The sequence below is a fragment of the Triticum urartu genome, chromosome 2A (assembly GCF_056163025.1).
Source record: "Triticum urartu cultivar PI428250 chromosome 2A, HENAU_Tu73, whole genome shotgun sequence".
NCBI lineage: Eukaryota > Viridiplantae > Streptophyta > Magnoliopsida > Poales > Poaceae > Triticum > Triticum urartu.
In genome coordinates, this window is record NC_141874.1 from 687,656,525 (window position 1) to 687,676,245 (window position 19,721).

General features: G+C 41.5%; 1 protein-coding gene across 2 annotated transcripts; it reads right to left on the reverse strand.

The window, feature by feature from the left end:
- Positions 1–55: 55 nt before the first annotated feature.
- On the reverse strand, positions 56–12,817 carry LOC125528618 (ABC transporter C family member 2). Of its 2 annotated transcripts, none has more exons than XM_087544929.1 (29): positions 12,563–12,817; positions 11,204–11,591; positions 10,625–10,806; positions 10,491–10,530; positions 9,988–10,150; positions 9,754–9,868; positions 9,592–9,672; positions 9,465–9,489; positions 9,281–9,337; positions 9,046–9,111; positions 8,836–8,910; positions 8,157–8,264; positions 7,890–8,024; positions 7,190–7,296; positions 7,007–7,100; positions 6,569–6,736; positions 6,155–6,295; positions 5,620–5,826; positions 5,438–5,536; positions 5,114–5,266; positions 4,172–4,566; positions 3,709–3,889; positions 3,287–3,610; positions 2,444–3,200; positions 2,150–2,271; positions 1,569–1,814; positions 1,095–1,196; positions 595–916; positions 56–482 (listed from the first exon to the last, which is right to left on the reverse strand). In XM_087544929.1, exons 2-29 carry the CDS (start codon positions 11,534–11,536, stop codon positions 388–390), a joined length of 4,893 nt encoding a protein of 1,630 aa, XP_087401055.1. In that variant the 5' UTR covers positions 11,537–11,591; positions 12,563–12,817; the 3' UTR covers positions 56–387. The 2 variants fall into 2 exon arrangements, with proteins under 2 accessions (XP_087401055.1, XP_048549023.2); XM_048693066.2 differs by lacking the exon at positions 12,563–12,817 and adding an exon at positions 12,193–12,375.
- Between the last annotated feature and the right edge of the window lie 6,904 nt (positions 12,818–19,721).

Consider the following 19,721-nt stretch of genomic DNA (forward strand, 5'->3'; position numbering starts at 1 on the left):
GACAAACGTGTTATTTATATCAAGCAAAGAAAGACTGGACATAACCATCAGGACATAAAGAATCCACGTACACTCGTATTGCAATATTATCAAAATTTCGGGTACGCTGATTACCGAGATTGGGCACAAGAAATGTAACCCATGCGGACGACATTACAAGACTGCCACTGCTACAAAATCCCCTTGTTATTCGCCTTCAGATAGGCATCAAGACGGCGTTTCTACTGAGTAACTCCCGACTTGCACGTCAATGCACTGGCAATGAAATGTACAAAAATGTACTACAATACTGTAGAAATTAAACCGTGCCTGATTAATGCACACCCCCAAACTATTCCACGATGCGGTTCCAGGGATTCGGTAGCGCAGCAATGCAGTGTTCTACACCTAAATTTGATCCCAGTCAATAGACCCGTGGTTTTCAAAACTATAACCAGGTTGCCGTAGACGGTTGCGCCCCAGTTTGCTCATCGTGCCGAGGCCTGAAAGCAACACGTAACAGATTTTTAGCATGGGGTCGGATTACTAGGGATACAGCTGAATACCGAAGGGAAAGTGTGAAAGCATGTCAGAAAGTGAAACTAAAGCAGTTACCTTCGATGACTTTGTAAAGTGACGACCACCACCTATCAGATGGAACCTGATACTCGGTGAGTGACTCCTCGATTTCGGTGTTGTGCTTCCCTTCAAGGACGCCCTGCAGGGTGATTACTGCGTCCTTTGTTTTCCTGAGGATGTTGTTTCCCTCAGCAACCTCCAATGAGAGAAGGTCGCTGTGGGATGACGCGAGGCTAGCAGCAAGCGCAAACTGGGCAGCAACAGCCCATCGGTTCGACGCGGCCCATTTCCTCTGAATATCTTGCAGCTTACTTTCTTCCTTTCGCAGCCTCTCTTCACCATTCCCAAGCACAAGAGACTGTTTGATTTTTCATAGAAAAAATGGATCAAAATACATATCAATGTTCGCACTGAAAGTAGGCCAACTATGTGTACTTGAGCCAAGTTAATGACGATAGGCATTATTAGCTCTATTCTATAAAGAAGTGCATATGACAAGATTATAGAAAATAAACATGGTAGCAGCTGCACATTACCTTAAGATATTCTGCATTGCTAGGCCCTGTGCTCTGAACCATCTTGGAGAAAGCACCATCCTCATTGCTCAGAAGGTTCTCGGGGGTGTCAAATTCCGAAATCTGAAACAAAATATTACTTTAAACAAGTTTGGGGTACCAAGAGTTGTGCAGTTGAGGAAAAAAGAATATGTGTGATTAAACATAAAAAATAGTATAAACTTCTTCGGGTGGAGTGCACGGATCTACTTACAGCAATCTATTTCACAGCTGTAAAAAGTAAATCGATAATGCACCCTTGGACTCTTGTTAGAATCCAAAAAACACTCAAAAACCATCCACACCAAGCTAGTAAATCCCAGCTTTGACCAGCTCGAAATAAACAGGACTACTCATTACTTCAGAAAATCAGCGCATGACATGAATATACTAGCACCAATTCAAATGAGACGCATGTCCAGGAATGAAAGAACAAAGCTCTATCCATTATCATACCTTCCCAGAACTTAGAATAAGCAACCTGTCACAGTCGATAACAGTGTTCAAGCGGTGAGCGATTATAAGCATTGTACAACTCTTGAATTCTTCTCTGATTGTCTTCTGTATAAGAGCATCAGTTCGAACATCAACTGCTGCTGTTGCCTCATCAAGAACAAGTATCTTTGCCCTTCGTAGCAATGCACGAGCTAAACTCAGCAGCTGCCGCTGTCCAACGCTAAAATTTTCACCGGCCTCAGAAACCTGTTAACAGAGTGAATGAGTGATGTTCAGCAAGAACTTTCCATATGATTATTCTCAAAAGAACAAGGGATCTACTGTAAAGGTGGTAAAAAGGGCCAAAGTCTGGTTATTCGGCATTAAATTCTCTACTATGTCAAAAGCAGCAGTAGTCTATTGTTTTGCAACCCCTTTCTAACATTCTAAACAAACTCCTAGAACTTCATAGATTGGCAAATGCTTACCAGTTCCATGTGCTACAGTTAGTCTGGTACAACAAACTGGTAAATTTGTGCAAGAATTTATCGTTTGTCAAAAAAAGACAGGATAAGATAAATAAAGGTAAACATGCAGCTTACCTCAGCATCTAGCCCTAGAGCATTCCTCCTTATGACATCTTTTAGATGAGCCCTTTCAAGAGCCTCCCATAGATCCGCATCATTATGCTCGCTGAAAGGATCCAGATTAAATCGAATAGTACCTGGATAGCCATACATAAAACAATCATTGAAGCAAATAATTGAAGTCGTCGGAAGAACAGACTAGAGCCACATATTTGGATTTCTGTACATAACTACTGTACTAATTTACATAAAGCATCCGTAAAAAAATTACATAAAGCACACATGAAGATCTTATGTATAGTAACAAACCTGAAAAGAGGACCGGTGCCTGTGGTATTATTCCTAACACTTTTCGCAAATCCCAAATTCCAAACTTAGAAGTATCACAATCATCAATCAATATTCTCCCTCGCTCCAGCTCCACAATACGGAACAAAGCATTAAGCATGCTAGATTTACCAGCACCTGTTCTGCCAACTATTCCTACCTTCTCACTTCCATTAATAATGAATGATATTCCATGAAGAACAGGAGGAAGTTCTGGTCGGTACCGAAGCACAACATCTTCAAACTTGATGATACCAGATGATGGCCAACCAGGAGGTGGCCTGTTATCCTCAATGACAGGAGGAGCCTCAGAAGGCAACTCAATGTATGTTCCCACACGTTCAACAGCATTCATGCTGTTTTCAGCAAGACTAGCAAGACGAAGAACAGCTGTGAGCAGATTGGTGATATTGAGGGTATAGGTAAGAAGAAGACCCATCGTGGAAGCAAAGGCCTTCTGATTCTCTGCTCGTTGGTTTTGCATGACAGCAAATGTTGCCGTGAACCATATCATGATGCCACCCAATGTTTCCAGCCGGATGGCTAGCCACCTATTTGAACTCATGTTAACGAGTGTGAACCTGATGTTGTTGTCCATTGATTTCCCATTGATGTTTGACATTCTATCATAGGCTTTGTAGGCACGGATTGTGGACAGACCATTTAATGCCTCTGAAAACTGAGCATACACAGGAGACCTAGTAATAGAATCCATGCGCTTTACCTCGCGTGATGTGGCCTGAGCAAACAAGGTTATAAAGTGTCAAGAAGGTACATGTAAAAGCAAAATTACAGTTGTTTAGTAGTCATCTCACATGAAATTACCTGGTAATAAAGGTAGGCTGCATAAAATAAAATCAGAAGTGGCATGATAGCCCAAAGAGACATAGTGCTGACAACACCGATGAGAACAAATGTTGAGAGCAACTGAGATATTTGTGCCATAAACATGTTGACGAAGACAGCAAGATTCCTGTCAATGTCACCCAAATCCTTCGAAAATCTGTTGATGATCCGTCCAAGTGGATTGGTGTGAAAAAATACCATGGGAGCTCTTAATATAGACCGGAGCATGTAGTCATGCAACCTCTTGGCAGCTCGAAGACTTGACGTGATCAGCCAATAAGAATTCGTGAGAGTGACTAGAACCTGAACCAAGATTTTGTCAATTTGTCAGCTTGCATGTGATCAATCAGACACACACACCAAAAGAAAGTGGGAAAAGAAAAGGTAATGAGTGTAAATACCTGCCCAAAAGAAAGAATGCCATAGATTAAGTTGTAGTAACCAGGGCCATGGATATTCAGAGAACCCTCATCAGTCCAAATGCTCAACCATGTGCTACTTGAAATTCGTAGAGTTTCAGTCAGTGTATAGCACAAGAAGAGGACGGACACCGCCCAAATACCTCCCATTGCATTTTTGTAGCTGCAAAATAAACATAGTAAGTATATTTTCTAGGGCTTTATGATCCATTAAGTCTTATAGAATATTTAAAGCTACTAAAGACACTAAAAATCTAATTGATATCCATATATGGATAAAGATAATTTAAAAATCACCAAGCTTTAGGGCAACATAGAGAATGCTAACATAGATATATATGCACAATCATCAGCCTACTTTACACCTTTTTTCTACATTGCATTATACATCAAATATGATATATATTATACATCAAATATGATATTGCACGGTAGTAGCTTTTACCGTGAAAGGACCTTCGTACTGACAACTCCAGTTTCACGTTCCTCTTGCTTAATAAGAACAGATTTTCCCTGCTTTGTTTTACTCGAACTATCCTGGCTCTTTTGCAGACCACCATCAGCTATTACTACGTCCCCATTTTCAGTGTGCTTTATGTCATCCTGTGACTTGTTTTCGTCTTGTTTCTCTTCTGTTTGTTCCTCCATCTTTCCAGCATTTTCCATAAGTTTTTTGAACTGCTCCCCAGTATTACTAAGTTCATCAAATGTACCCTCCTCTTTAACTACTCCATCATGGATTAGCAGTATTTTATCCACATATGGCAGAAAATGCAGCTGATTAGTAACGAGGACCCGAGTTTTGTGCCGTAGCTCTTCTTTGATACATTTATCAAATACCTGCATTCATAAAGGGTAATTAAATAAGATTATGTAGTAGTATTAACACTGAGAAAAGGCCATGGATGAATATATCCACAAGCACCAAAACATGGCTCTGATACATGCCTAAACAATGCCACAAAACCTCCCTGATGGTTTTATTTATTTTTCATATCCAAAATCTGGAATAAATTAGGGTAAGTTGTCCAACATTCTTCTCTCTTTCAAGAATTAAGTTCTATACACTATAAAGTGGGGAGTTCAAAGAACTACATGAATAGTGTATCAATTACATATTATCAAGCGAGGATGTTATATCTTGTATATCTGTTGAAATCAAGTTAAATTTGCACAGCATTGCACATGTCTTGAACTGTTTCTGAAGGAAGAATGTCAATGTTTAAAACGCTCAATACTCTTTCTGCCACCTAGGTATGAAGAGATCACGACAAAAGGATGACTAATATCAACCAAAGAAACACCATCACCAACTCCTAATCATCGAGTCTGAGTACGGAAAGATTAAAAAATAGAAAGCATCACAAAGGAAGCAAGACGAATGCACCTGTCGACCAACATGGGCATCTAATGCACTCAGTGGATCATCAAATAGGTAAACATCTGAATCAGAATAAACAGCTCTTGCCATTGAAACTCTTTGTTTTTGCCCCCCACTAATATTCACTCCCCTTTCTCCAATCTCTGTGAGATCGCCACCCTGAAACAAGGACAAGAAAATCCATTCTTTGTCAGTTGGTAGGTGAAAGAAACAAAGCAGACTGCACAAAGGCACAACTTGAATATAACCAGCCCAACTAAAAAACTAGAAACCTGTTCTCTAGCAAGGTCACTTCGTCAAATAACAGCATATTTGGACATTGGAACTTACTGGGAGTAGGTCAAGGTCATGTCGTAATGCAGTAGAATCTATTGCTCTCCCGTAGCGTGAAGGTTGGAATGGAGACCCAAACAATATGTTATCCCGGACCTGTAGATATCACAGATATTTCTCCGTACAGTCATAAAGGGTTCAATTAGCAGAATGATAGCAATAAAGATATTGTATCTTACGGTAGCATTGAAGATCCATGAAACTTGAGGAACATATGCCACTGAACCACGAATGACCACTGAGGTATCTGATCCTGATACTGGTGCTATTTCACCAAGCATTGCAGAAATAAGAGAAGTCTTCCCCTCCCCAGTGCTTCCTACTATTGCAACTAAACTGCCGACAGGCACGTCCAGATTGACATTTGATAGTGTTGGTCGCTCAGCCTGCCAATGTTTGAAAATTTAATTCTCAAGGAACGTCATAAAAAAAGAGAACTGGCAAAATGGAAATATCTTCGTATCACAACTAATGGGGAATGGCACCCTCAAGATAACCACCAATTCATTATGAACTAAAACACGTCTTCGCCTATTCATTAATTAGCTGCTCTTTTGCAGTTGTCATTCCCATTAACAAAGCATGCTAGGCTGCTAGATTATGACTACTATTCCAGTGTATGTTTGCCAATAAATAATATCTAGGCCACAGAATCAGAAGATTAGTGTTTAATGTAAAGCTGCATGTGCAATAGTAAAAAAGAACTTCATATACCTGCAACTCCCATGAAAAGTTTCCATTCTTGATAGAAATGGCTGGAAGCTCAGGATCAATAGGTGGATTTGGCATAAGTATTCTCTCATCAGCCAAGAGGAGATCTTCCAGTCGTTTCAACGAAACCTTACAGTTAACAACCTGTTGAATTTAAAAGAAGAACGAGTAGTAAGGCAACAACACAAAAGAATTCCTGAGGAAAGAAAAATAGGAAACCAAGTCGAGACATCATTTGTTTACAATAAAAATGCTAACTACAGAAATTAACTAACTATGTCTGCCACAGGCAAGTGAAATTTCAGATTGAAGGAATAGAAAAATCATCAATGCATAATAATCCAAAGATACTTGTTAACTTGTTAGTATTCTTGCAAAATAACTTCATGAAAACAAGAATTGCATCCTTTTGCTCACCTGAGTTATCAGATTTGGCAGCATAAAAAGTGGGAACCTTAACACTGCAAATAGTGAAAGAGAGGTAAACGCCTTTGCTGCCGTCAGCTCACCCCCCAACAGAGAGTAAACGCCAAATGAAACCACCGTGACAACGACAGGAATACTGTTGAGGATAAAGCTATTCAGCTGCAACAAGCAAGGAAAAGGGTAACAGGCAAAGATTAGTGAATGTAAAAACTCTCAGTTCTATTTTGAAGTCAAGTAACAGCCCTAATTTAAAGTAAATCCCATAGGATTAAGAACCACCAATAGAGTTGGTGCTATAGCACGGAACTCCGATTCTCATATGGCAACAAAAAAGTCCATGTGACAACCAACATACAAAAGAACAGACGAATACACCGCACAATGAAGCTTGAAACAACTGAACCTTATGCAAGTAAAAGAGGAACATACCGCGGCCAGCAATTGAGCACTGCGAAACCAGGAAAGCTCATCGTCACGGATGTCCTGCACCTTTGACTGGAAACTTTGCTCCCAAGCATAACATCTAAACAGGGAAACAGTTGGGACAGTTTATACCAAAATACATTATACAAATATTACTACTAATGAAAGTGTAAGTAGATGTAAGCATACTTGACTGTATCCATCGCAGCTAATATTTCATTCATGAGACTGATTCGTTTGTCAGTCCTTTGCAACCCTTCTTTGGTAAGCTTTTGCATTTTGCCTATGATAACTGTCTGATAAAATGAATACACAAAAAATTCAGCCAAAACAGCCAATGCTGAAAGCATAAAATGTGTATTTTAAATTGAAAGAAGAGTAAAACTACTGTAATTTAACGGAGATATATCATTCTTATGAATATATGCTAATTATATCCAACTGCCAACTATCCAACCGGCATTATTGGCTTAAAGGGAAAAATATAAGCAGTAAAATGGACTGAACCATGATTAAGGATTTCAATTGTGACACCAAGTGAGATAACTACTTGTCTACTTCAACCACTGCCCCTTCTGGATATTAGTTATTGCAGTTTTGGTCAACTAAAATCTACATATTGCGATAAATAGATAGGAAAAACATAACCAGGAGTTTCTGGGAGGAACTCAGTAGGTTCACAGTTACATGATCACATGAAGGCTCTAATATGAACTCTAGGCTATGCACAAGAATCTATATATGAAAAACATCCTTCTAACACATGTAGCAGCCAATGCCAACATCAATCACAATTAGTAATGTTTGGGACTAGGACAGAGGGCATAGACACACTTCAAGATGCAACGCAAGAGTTTTCATGATTGCAAGTGCTTAAAGAGAGATATACCTGAATAGGGATCAAAAGAGCCAACATGAGGGCACCGAGAAGTGCTGCAGGACCTAGTTGCGCATATAGCAGGACCATGGCAATAACAATGCGAAAAGGAGCAGACCATAGACTGTGAAGTTGCTGGCATACTTGCTGCAAATTTAAGGATAAAATTATAAGTGTGCAAAGTGAGACAAATTACCCGCATGTACGGTATGTAATGTACGCACTACATTTCTCCCTCCTCTCTAACATAGAAACAATAACTGAGTCTTAACGACGTACCTGAAGGGACTCCGCATCGGTTGAAATCAAATTTGTAATCCTCCCAGAAGCAAACTTCTTACGACTATCATTGGTCAATCGCAAGGACTTGCGGAAAACAGCAGCAATCTGTGGGCCAACAAAAAACCACAAACTTTTCTAAAAATGATGAAGTGATTCCTGAAACATTGGGGGTGGTCCATATGTCTAGTGTGTTCTTTGGACTTGTTCTCTGAGTCTGTAATATAAATTATAATTTCTTGTGACTGAAAGGAAGTGCTCTTGCCAGCTTCTCCGACAGAAGTAACATTTGTCTATACCTAAAGTAGTGTAACAAAAATATAAGGTAGAAATTAGAAGTTTGGAACAGGGTCTCTATTGTTGCACACTAGATATATTATAATCCTTTGCTGTCAGTACTAAATTTTATTAGTGCATGACAACTAACCATGTGTTTTTTAGGGCAGCTGAGACAGGTTATCTAGTTTATATGAGGAAAAGTAAACTAGTAAGTCACGAGGTAAGACATGTGCGTGTTGCACGAATCAGGAGGTGCAAGCCCCATATCAATCGTAAGTAGAAATGAGAGTGACAACAAAGCAAAGTGGGACCAGGTATTCTGTGGTTGCATATTGACTCTCTTAACAGAAAGCTAAAAAGCATGTGATGCACTTTTTAGGCTTTGATAGATAAAACTTACCAATGTAGACCTCAATCTGAAACCGGTCCGCATGACATTCTGAAAGTACTGTGCTTCAGCAAGAACTCCCAGTGACTGGAGAATGGTACAGAAAGTTAACAAGGATAAAGGGTTTTTTAAATCCCAAGCAGCATTGCTTACAAGTTCAAGCATGCGTCATTAGCAAAGAAATATAATGTACAGCATGCAAGAGATGAAAATAGTCCATACCACTCCAGCAAAGATTGAGAAAGCGTAGATGTACCCATTCCAAGAAGGATCACCTTTTTGCATAGACTGCCAAAGAACACCAAACTTTTAGTGGTACACAGAACTAAACAATATGCAAGGTTTCTCAGTGTGTTCAAAGTCACTGTTGTAGTTTGAGTATGATGAAAATAAATAACTAATAAAACAGAGCATTTTGCCATTGTGACTCTGAAATTTCATGAAAGGAGAAGCATACCTCTAACAAGAGGCTCAATACGGTTGGGCCAACAAATTGAGAAGCATCATTGCCAATCTACAAATTTGGGAGGGGAGATGATTACCAGATTAAACAAATTAATTGTGATCAAATCGGACTAACATAAAGACTGAACTGAAAGGCAGATCTTCTAAATTAACAGCCTAGATATTTATACACACACCTTAAAAAATCCTCCTAGCCAGAACCTTGAAAGTTAAGAAAAATACCGAATGTTAGCACAAACCAAATAGCAAGTAGCCGCACTGTGGAGATTTTGAGAAATATAGGTTCCATATGTACAAATTTACCTTCCACCGAGGCTACTATGGAGAGCTCGTAGCAGCCAAGGTTTGGGTTTTTGAAGTTCTTTGTTCCAGCATTCCTGAAATCTGAGACAAGATCCCAATGTTTAATTAGTGTGTACAAATATCCTCATTTCAGTCAAAACTCAAAACTGTGGTAGAACATACCGGCTATATAATGTTTCAGTCTCATCCCAATCATCTAGTTTCCAAATATCACTATCAGTGATAGGCCTTTTGTATCCTTGTTGCATTAGAGGGGTCATCCATGAAAAGAATATCCCTATGAAAAAGCAGCAACAAGGCAAGTAGATTTACATCAATAAACTTCTAGAGGTCATGAGAGTAGAGAAGGGTATTATGTGAGTATCTGATACTGTGCAATGATTTATATCTACTCACTCGAAAAGATATTGGCATGCCTTTCAGGGCAAATCTGCTCTCCTCCTGGAAGAGGTTCATAATCAGTATTGTCATCAACAAGCAACTCGCTCCTGATTGGAGTATAACCCGGGTAGGGATCCAAGCTAGGCAGATACACCACCATGAGAATTCCAAAAACGCACTGCAGAAAAATGTGTTCAATATACAGCAGAGGTCTTGGGAATTCGATTATTGTTACTATTTGAAATGTATGGCATATTTTTTACTGAGTATGAATATACCAGGATTTTTTTGTAAAATAGTGTATGATTTTTTACCATTAATTTCTTGTAAAATATTTTGTTAATGGTTACAAAAACACAATCATAAGAAAGTGCTTCCCAAGAAAAAAAACGGTAGTATCAAATTGTGTACCATAATGCATATATTCATAGATTAACTGTTGGTCAAAGCTTGAATTTGAGCAGTTAAAATACACCTTTCATGAAGGAATGGAGATAGTAGACAACAAAGGGGCAAACCTGGCATATTATCTCGCTGCAGTACAGGTAGAATATTGAACTGCATAATAAGCAAAATAAAGAAGTTAGCCTACATATACAGAGCTCTAAACAGGGTAGCTCTACCATCGAATAAGTTTCATTAAGTAATATACCTTGAACTATAGTACTGCCTCACTGGAAGCACAACATTGAACATAGCAGCTTTCCCAACCAATACGTAAATTACCACAAACCGGATGTACCATCTAAATTCAGTGATGTAAATTTTTGTCTCCAGCAAAATCATTGTAAGCATACAGCACCAGGCAGCAATCTCGATGACCAAGGAAGTAACCTGTAGACAGGTAGAGCTTCAAGCGACTGAAAAGGCTAAAGGGAACAAGTACTTGGTAGAAGTAAAGGTCTGAAAGAAGTGCATGTAACGCCACTGACAAACTATTGTCAAAGCTAAAGTCTAGGTAATTGGTTGTATACTCCTTCAGATTTTATCTGCATACTGTAGGTGGCACGTAACTATACCCCATAACAGTTTGCTGCAGCGAAATAAAATCAGTCTAGTCACTTGTGAGTGAGATGCATACCAAACATAATATTTATTCACTGCAAAACTACAGGTAGCCCTAGAATCTATTGCTACACAGTTCCCGGGAAATATACTCATCAAGCAGGAATAGCATACCAGCATACAAATCAAACCAAGATTTGACAACGACGATATGAAGCATTCTCACCTCAAATGGAGCAAGGCCAGACTGGCCATCCAAGTTCATGATGGAGGTACCGGTGGCGATCTTGTAGAGCGGCTCCGCTATGCAGTACACCACAAGCAGCCCAAGCAGATAGTTGTAGTACGGCGAGCGTATCTTGTACCGCTGCACCTTGTAGTCTTTGGTCGTCCTCCATATCCGATAGAAGCAAACGCCAAAGAGTGCGAGGTACGAGATGCACACCACCAAGGAGTCAATGCTACAGGGTGTGTATGCGCCAAATGCACTCTCCATAGCGCGAGACCACGCCCCATCCTTCACGGGCTGACAGTACCATTCCAGTGGCTTGAACCCCATCTCGACGCCTCCCTCTTAGCAATCCCCCCAGTCCTCGCTCAGTTCCGATCTTCCCCTGAACTCAAGAAACAAAACCAAGGAAACCAGAGAGGATTCAGCCAATGACCTGCAGTATCCTACAAACGAAGGTACTAGCAATAAAATGGGCAACGACCAACAAAGATTTCGGTGCCAACCAATCAATCAATCACTGTAATGTTTGCAGCATCAATGTGCCCACAAAGTTCTGCACTAACTGATCAGTTAACGGGTAGCAGAGTCTTTGGTAGCTAACCAATAAATGCACTCGCAGGTTGCAGCATCAGTATACTACTACTACTACACCAATGTCTTCACTCGATAAATGGTCAACGGAAACGGTAGCAATGAAGAGTTCGGGCAGCTAATCAATCTATCACTCTATCACATACAGATTCGTTGCACACAGATTAAGCGTAATCCTCGCTAAACCTCTACCCGTTGACCAGCGCATGAAGCGCAAGGCATGTCGCGCACGATCGACTCCACGGTCCGCAAACCGGATTCTAAGCAGAAAAAAAGTGAATAATAAAACAGAGAGGAGAAAAGCAAATCGCAGGAAGTTGGACATATTTTTCACCTCCTGAATCCATGGGAAAGCAGTCAAGCAGATACAAGTATTATGGGATGAAACATGCCTACTGCGAGTTAAATAGGAATAGATGAAGGAAAAAGGTTCATCATCCCGAGAGAATGCATGCCCGGCCGGTCCAAAACTCGCAGGAATTCCCGCGAGCCTTTGCAGCTTTACGCACTAATCAGAAGGAGAGGGAACCTTTCTGCGGCAAACGGCGCCGAGTTATCTTCTTCTCCCCCTGCCCGGGGAGATGAGACGAAGGAGAGCCACCCAAAGGGCCCGAGGGGCTACGCGACAAGGCAACCAATCCAAATCAGGAGAGCCAACGCCCCCGGAAAAACCTCAGAAAAATCCAACCGAGAAACCCATCGCGCCGAGATGGGCCGCCTCGCGGCGGAGCAGGAGAGCGGGACGGCGGCGGCGGAGCTCACCTCGCGGGGGCGGGATCAGGCGGAGAGGAGGCGGCGGCGGCGCACCCGAAGCAGCGCCAGCATCTCGCGCGGTCTGCAGCAGGTCGCGGGCGGGGCGCTCTCTCTCCCTCTGTGGCTCGTTGGGAGGTGGGAGGGAGGATGGGGAGAGGTTGGGAGGGAGGGATTATTTATGGGTTTGGATTCGGGGCGATTGCCATGGTAGGGGGTTAAAAGTGAGACGGGAAGCTGCACTCGCTGTTTTTTCCTCTCCTTTTGGAGGAAGGGGCAGTAGGAGTACTTGTTCCGATTTTCTTTCTATTTTTCTCTCGGCGCCTTTTTTTTTAGGTGGAAAAATATGTTGCACGGTCCCGCTTTGCCCTTTTTGTACGTAGCTTTGTACGCATATAATATAATCCGGCGCTGTGTAGGGTAGGCCAGCGTGACACGTGACCCCTAGAGATCGAGCCACCAGTGTCCTCGTAATGTGCTGCTGTATCAACTGCCGCGTCTCCCAGACACAGGTGAAGATTTGCGTCCCGTTTTGACGAACGTCACTGCAAATGTCACCACAAAAAACACACACAGAAAAGCGCAGGAATTTCAGATGCTGTTTCTGTTCCACGTAGCGGCATACACCTCCCAGAAAGGGCTCAGGGCACGAAACTGCACCAGCGGTCTAGTTTTTGACTGGTACGCATACTACTTCTGTGGAATCTTTTTTGCTGCGAACGAACAGACTGTGGAATCCAAGCGGCACTTGGCCGTGCACTCCAGTGATTTTCTTAAGCAGCGGTTCCTAATCCCAGGCGGCTAACAAAAGCTCCCTTTCCCCATGATTGATTTTTGAGGATTTTTAAACACAATCTGACCGGATTTGGTGTCCGCTGTGCTGCGAGGTTTGGTGAGGCACGAGGAGGAGGACGTCACCGCTGACGGCCCACCGGGAGGAGAGAGAGGACGGGCAAGTCAAAAGGAAAGATCCCCACGTCCTACCGGTGCGATTCGCGCCTCGCTGTCGGAGCTGAATCGTTCCGCTGCGAATAACAGTGACGCTCAATGGAGTGTAGGGTGTGTTTGGATTAGTACAACCAATTACTACCAATCATGCCCAAAAAAATGTTGGCAAGCACATAAACATGTGTTGGGATTAGGGTTGACGCCAAGATCTCTGGTCGTGCCCACACGCGCCATTTCGTTTCGTTTCTAATCCTCGCCAGCCCAAGGGCGCGGCGATGGCCCTGGACCGCACATCTCACCAGTTCCCTGATCTTTTAGGTGGTACATGCCCTCTCTTTTTTGGCTCAACTAACCTGCACGTGCATCGGCGCATGCAGCGAGAGCTACTACAAACTCCAGGCTTGCGTGCCATTCTGCTAGCTTAAAAGCTATTTTCGCTTTCACCGCATTTCTATCTAACTTTATTAAAATATCTTACCAATCGTGTTTAATATATTTGGGGTTAGCATCATGGTAAAAATGGAAAATGAGAACTTATTACTCCAACCAAATAGTTCAAGTTTTTCACAGCCTTCCACCTTATTGTTGGCTTTGTCATGGAAAATGGAACGGAACTAAATCACAGACACTAGCCAATCCAAACTATATATCAGCTCGGTGGGTTACAAATCAAACGGACAATTTTGCTATAATTTAAACAAAAACAACAATTTACCAAAATTTTGGTCATTCCTTTTCTTTTCTCAACCATTCCTTTTACAAACACAACCATTACAGAAAACCTTCTGAAGAAAAAGGAAAAGGACGGTAAGAGGGAAATATGGAAGGAGTTATAGAGAGACAAAAGGGCGAGTAAACACCCCCCCCCCCCCAGCACCACCACCACCAGCAGCAGCACCACGGAAACAACAGAAAAAAGTCAAGTTACATCAATCGGAAGTTTGATCTTCATGCCAAAAAATTGGTTGGGCTAGCTGCGGCTCAAACCAAATACACCCATAGTGTTTTTCCTTTCAAAAAGAAAGGACCTAACGATTCCAAGGTCAAAAAGAAAGATCCAAAGGTCCCATTGTTTGATTCACACCTCATTGTCGTAGTTGAATCATGGCGATGCAAGGACTATACAGTATACAGTGACACACAATGGAGTCTAGTGTGTTCATTTTCTCGTTGTTTTAAAACGCATCAAAATAATTAACCAAAGTCCAACATTGCAAAGCACACCTAAAAAATGAAAATGAAATACATTTAAACCGTTGGGGAGTAATTCGTCTTCTACCTCCAAAACGAGCTGATGTTGCTCTCGTTCTACTGTAGGAGTAGGGCTAACTTTATTGCCTATGAGCGGTAAGTCATCAAGGCAATGATACGGCTGAATCAACACCCCCAAGGAGAAGTTTTTTTTTGAAAATGACCTAGATCTATTATCAAAGTTAAACGAAAGTGCAAAGCATCTCAAACATAACAAAAATTGCATCTAGATTCCAAGACCACCGAACAACCACTATTGTCGTCAGAACGAGCCACTGACGTTCCACTATCGCCGGCTTGACCTTGTCGATGACAGTCTGAAATTCTTTGTGCATGTGCCCCTAAGGACCAGCGCCCTGGAACCGCAGTCATCGCCGCTAAACCCTTGTATAGGTCTAAAGCACCTTACACCAAATCTCACCACATGACAAGAAATCCTAACCTCAGCGCCCTAAGAAGACGACATGAATCTACGCCGGAGCTCTATTGACTACGTCCAGATGGACGAACTCAAGGAGGATCGGACCTTAAAAGACAAACTCGAAGAAGTAGCACCGCCACCTACCCGAGCACTAAAAAACCTAACCTAAACTACTAACCGGAGTGGAGGCACCGGGATTCCCCTCCCCATAACCGGTCGTCAAAGCAGCAGGTGAAGGGAAGGCGAATCCACGAGCTCGTCGGTGAAGTATGGAGGGGAGAGTTTGCCCTAGCCGCCTAGGGTTAGGGGAGGAAACAAGAGCCAAGTCTGTGAAGGGTCCAAGCGTCAACCACGTACCAGTGGCACAATGAACCTACTCATATACTTCCTCTCTGGTGTTCATCAACGTTATAAGAGCAATCGCCACTAAAATGGGGCTTGAGCCGGAGAAGAAAAAAACTAGGCTAAGGTACACCCAAACCGCCATTCCAAATGAGCATGGGGGGATAATCCCCAGAGGCTCCTCGGCCCCGTTGTTTAGAGCGCCGCCGGGATGGAGCCGAGATCGAGGGGAATTTATTGCAAAGACCAACCCGGCATCCAAACACCACGGGAGGAGACACAAAGCTAACCCTAAGCTATTGACCACACAATGAGCAAGGGCCAGAGATTCCCCTCCCTCCCCCTTGCCGCCATAACATCAGTCAACGGAGGTGATGAAGGAAACCCTAGGTTCGTCGATGGCTCGAAGAAAGAAGCGGTCACCATCCCTGTCCCTTTCTCTAGATCACTATTGCTCCCTTTCTTTTTTACATCGTTTTGCGGCCTGTAAGGAGTATAGTATGTATTGCTGAGTTGCAAAAAAAGTAATGTATAATATATAATGTCTTCTTGACAACCTATAGGAGTATATTTGAGATATCCAATAACTCAACACTCTACACACTGGGTACAAATATTCGATAAAAATGATGGTCAACTCCAAGACCATAATACCCGCACAAAAAACATGTGACACATGTTAGACACCGCAGACTACAAAGTGGAGTAGTGTGGTGGCATATGGACGTGTAGTTTTTGCACCCGAGCTCATATGCTCCTTCATGGACAGTAAAATTAAAAAAAACTGAATTTTTTGTGATAAACATTGATGAATGTTTTCATTGCATGCTAAAATTTGTGACAAAATGGCATTCGTGGAAATGTGGGCAAAAAAACAAAAGTGATGCTTCAAAAAGATTATTGCTGGAAGCATTTTGGACTATTGATTTTGTTTATTTTTTCACATTTCCATGGATGTCATTTATCACAATTTTTTTGTACGGAGTGAAAACTTTCATCAATGTTTACTACAAAAAAAGAATCATAATTTTTTTTACTTTTTTTTCACTGTACATGAGGGAGCATATGAGCTTGGGATGAAAAGAGCACTTTCGGGTGGCATATTTACTTCTTTCCCTGGTACACACTTGTGCTTGTGGAATGAAAAGAAGGGCAACTGGACTTCTATTCCCAATGACCAAAAAAGTTGCTCATAAGGATAGGATTGCAGGTGTGTATTCACATGGGTGAAATGTGTGTGCTCATCGTGAGCGTCTCTGTGCTATGTTTCTATAAAGAAGAATATAGTTTATTGACCGACTGTGAGAAAAAAAAATGTCCCCAATGTGATTCAACGCATGTGTATGTGTACTTAAAAAAAACGCCTGTGCATGTTGTCTACAAATATTTCCTGCTGTGTAAACTACGCCTCCAACATCTCTCCTTGGCTACATTTCCAGCATCACCGGTGTGACCACGGTAGCTGCTGCACAATTTTTTGCCACACATTGTTTACCATACTTGTCTAAGGTTAGTTCTTCAAAATAAAAGTCACAAGTCAACAAGCCTAAAGTAATCTTACCACACTTTTTAAATGTATATCATGTGAGAACTTAGTGTGGCAAAAAAATATATTGCCTAAGGTAAGGCTTGAACCAAACACCCTTCTAAATTGATCAAAGTTGCCTAACCTTAGGTGTGGCAACAATGTGGCATCACAAACCAAACAGCCCTAAAATATTTCCAGCAAGAATCGTGCTGACGATAAATCACAAAAGCTCAGTCCTGTCCAAATAGGAAAAAAAATACAACGATTTGACTAGTCAATCTAAAAAAATAGCAATGATCGTCAGCATGGATGTCATGATCTGTCACTAAAGGCCTAGTTTTCAACTAAAAAAAGGGGGTCAATTCCTCGGCAAGCTCAAAGTCACTTCTCTTCTGTACCGAAAAACCACAAAAACCATGGCATATTTTTGTTGTTATGTTGAGCTTTTCAACAATAATTACACATCAGCGTAAAATTTGTCAGATATAAATTAATGTCATTAAATTTATTTCATTTTCTTTGTTTTCTCCTAAAACAAGGCACATAGTCATTTGTTTGGACCAACCACAAGTTGAGTTGAGTGGGTGAGCACCGATGAAAATGCCTTGCTATGTGTGCATCAACACGTATGGTCTCTTCCAATGCATTTAGGTGAGGTGCCGAGTACATTAAAAATCTTAGCAACTAATCTCCTCAATGCACCGGTGCTTCGCTTTTGTAACTAATCTTTTTTCATATAAAATTGTTTAATAATTAAACTTATGCATGTATTGGTTGGTAAGAATTTTGCATAGGTCCACGTGTTTAGTATCGTTTCTTCTTGGGGTCATCATAATGCTCTCTCTCTTTAATTACATTGCCACATTATTATTTTTTACTTATGTGACGCTCTTAGGACGTGTACATCGTGGAGCACTGGAAGTGGAAGGGGCCTCATAGAGTATCCGTTACATAATACTGCTCCATAAAAAAAAGTAAGCCTCGGCTTCTAAAGGTAGCATTGAGGAAAAGAGATGAGATATTTAAGGCGGTAAGAAGGGATTTTGTTGGTCAGTTTAAATCCGAATTCTTAGAAAAGCTCTACATGGGTAAATGATATTTTTGAGATGAGCCTAAAACTCGAATCAAAGTGAGAAATAACGTAATTATTGATCAAAGACTAATCCTAACGAAACAAAATACACAATGTAATTTAAACTGGCGGAGTATTGGTTTTCGAGCTTATTGTCTAGTTTGCTTAAAATTCAGCTTAAGATTATCTGCACTGCAATCTAGCACCATTTGTTCTTGTTTACATGGCCTCTTGTATTTTGAGCCTCACTTTGACCACTAATTTAACAAATAAAATGTGAGTTATTTGCCATATAAATTATACCACCCAAACTTATTTTGGCAGGCGATTCATATGGTACTCTTTTCAGAGCATATAACTTTTAAAATTATCCCAAATTGGTTTCCAGTTTATTTAAGCTTAAAATAGGATGGGGACTTGTCAACCGAAACATAACAGATCGACTTTCCGAATAAACAAAAACATAACGAGCACTGTGAGCATTGAGAAAATGGAGGTCAACTTCAAGATAATTAATACTACAGCTTAGACACAGTACAAATGTACTTGGGCAGCAGCATATATGCATGTCCCCTCTTCTCCTTATTTTCTTCTTTCCCCGGAATAGGACTGCTGGTCTTGACGAACGTACGTGTACCTTTTCTGCAGAATTATGAAAGAAAACAGGGAAAATGATTGTCCAACGCCTGAGTATGACGGACGAGACTTGCCTGCGCCCAGCGCGTGCGTCCATCCGTGCTCCCGCTTACGTGGTTTGATTTGATTGTAACAAAATAAGGCCCGGATCCACTCCTTTAAATCAAGGAGGGTGATTAGATTAGAAAGGAAAAAGAAAAGAAAAAACAGCCGTAGGATGAAGTGAAAGCACAAATGAAAGCATGGGGAGAAAGCAGGCAAGCCGAATCCGAGTACGACATCCGACACAAATGTTTCTCCGCAGAAAATCCGCCTCCGCCATCTATCAAGGCGATCGGTGTGATGACATCCCTTCCCTTTCAAAGCTCTCATCACAGACACAGGCCTCGGTCGTCGCCTACCTGCTGAACCTCTCGGATCAGTTGTGGCTGGCTGCTGCACATGTCATTGCTTACCTGAACCTCTCGGACTACATTATATAAGTACAAGGTTGTTAACGAGCCGCTAATACAGAGGAATCATGCAGCTGACGATGAATCACTGACTATGTTCAGTCCTGTCGATCAAAGTCAAGAGAATAGGGATCGTCAGCATGGATGTGTCCCAAGGGAGCCAATTCTTCGATAATTAAGCTTTTTAAATGTCATTGACTTTGGATCTTATTGTCTGTTTTACGTAGTCAAAGCCTGAGTTTGACGTCGCCACAAATGTTTCTCCCGTGTTCCTCCAAAAAAATGTTCTCCCGCGGAAAATCCACGTCCAGCATACATCAAAAGCGCTCTGGTGCTTCGCCATGTCTTCACAGACCTCAGCCGTTGCGTACCCCACCTCAACCTCTCGGATCAGCTGTGGCTGCTGCATTTGTCTGGGCTTTTCTTCCCAAGTACTACTCCATCATTTCCTAAATATAAGTCTTTGTAGTGACTTTACCAAAAAAACTTATATTTAGAAACGGAGGAAGTAGTACTTCGTA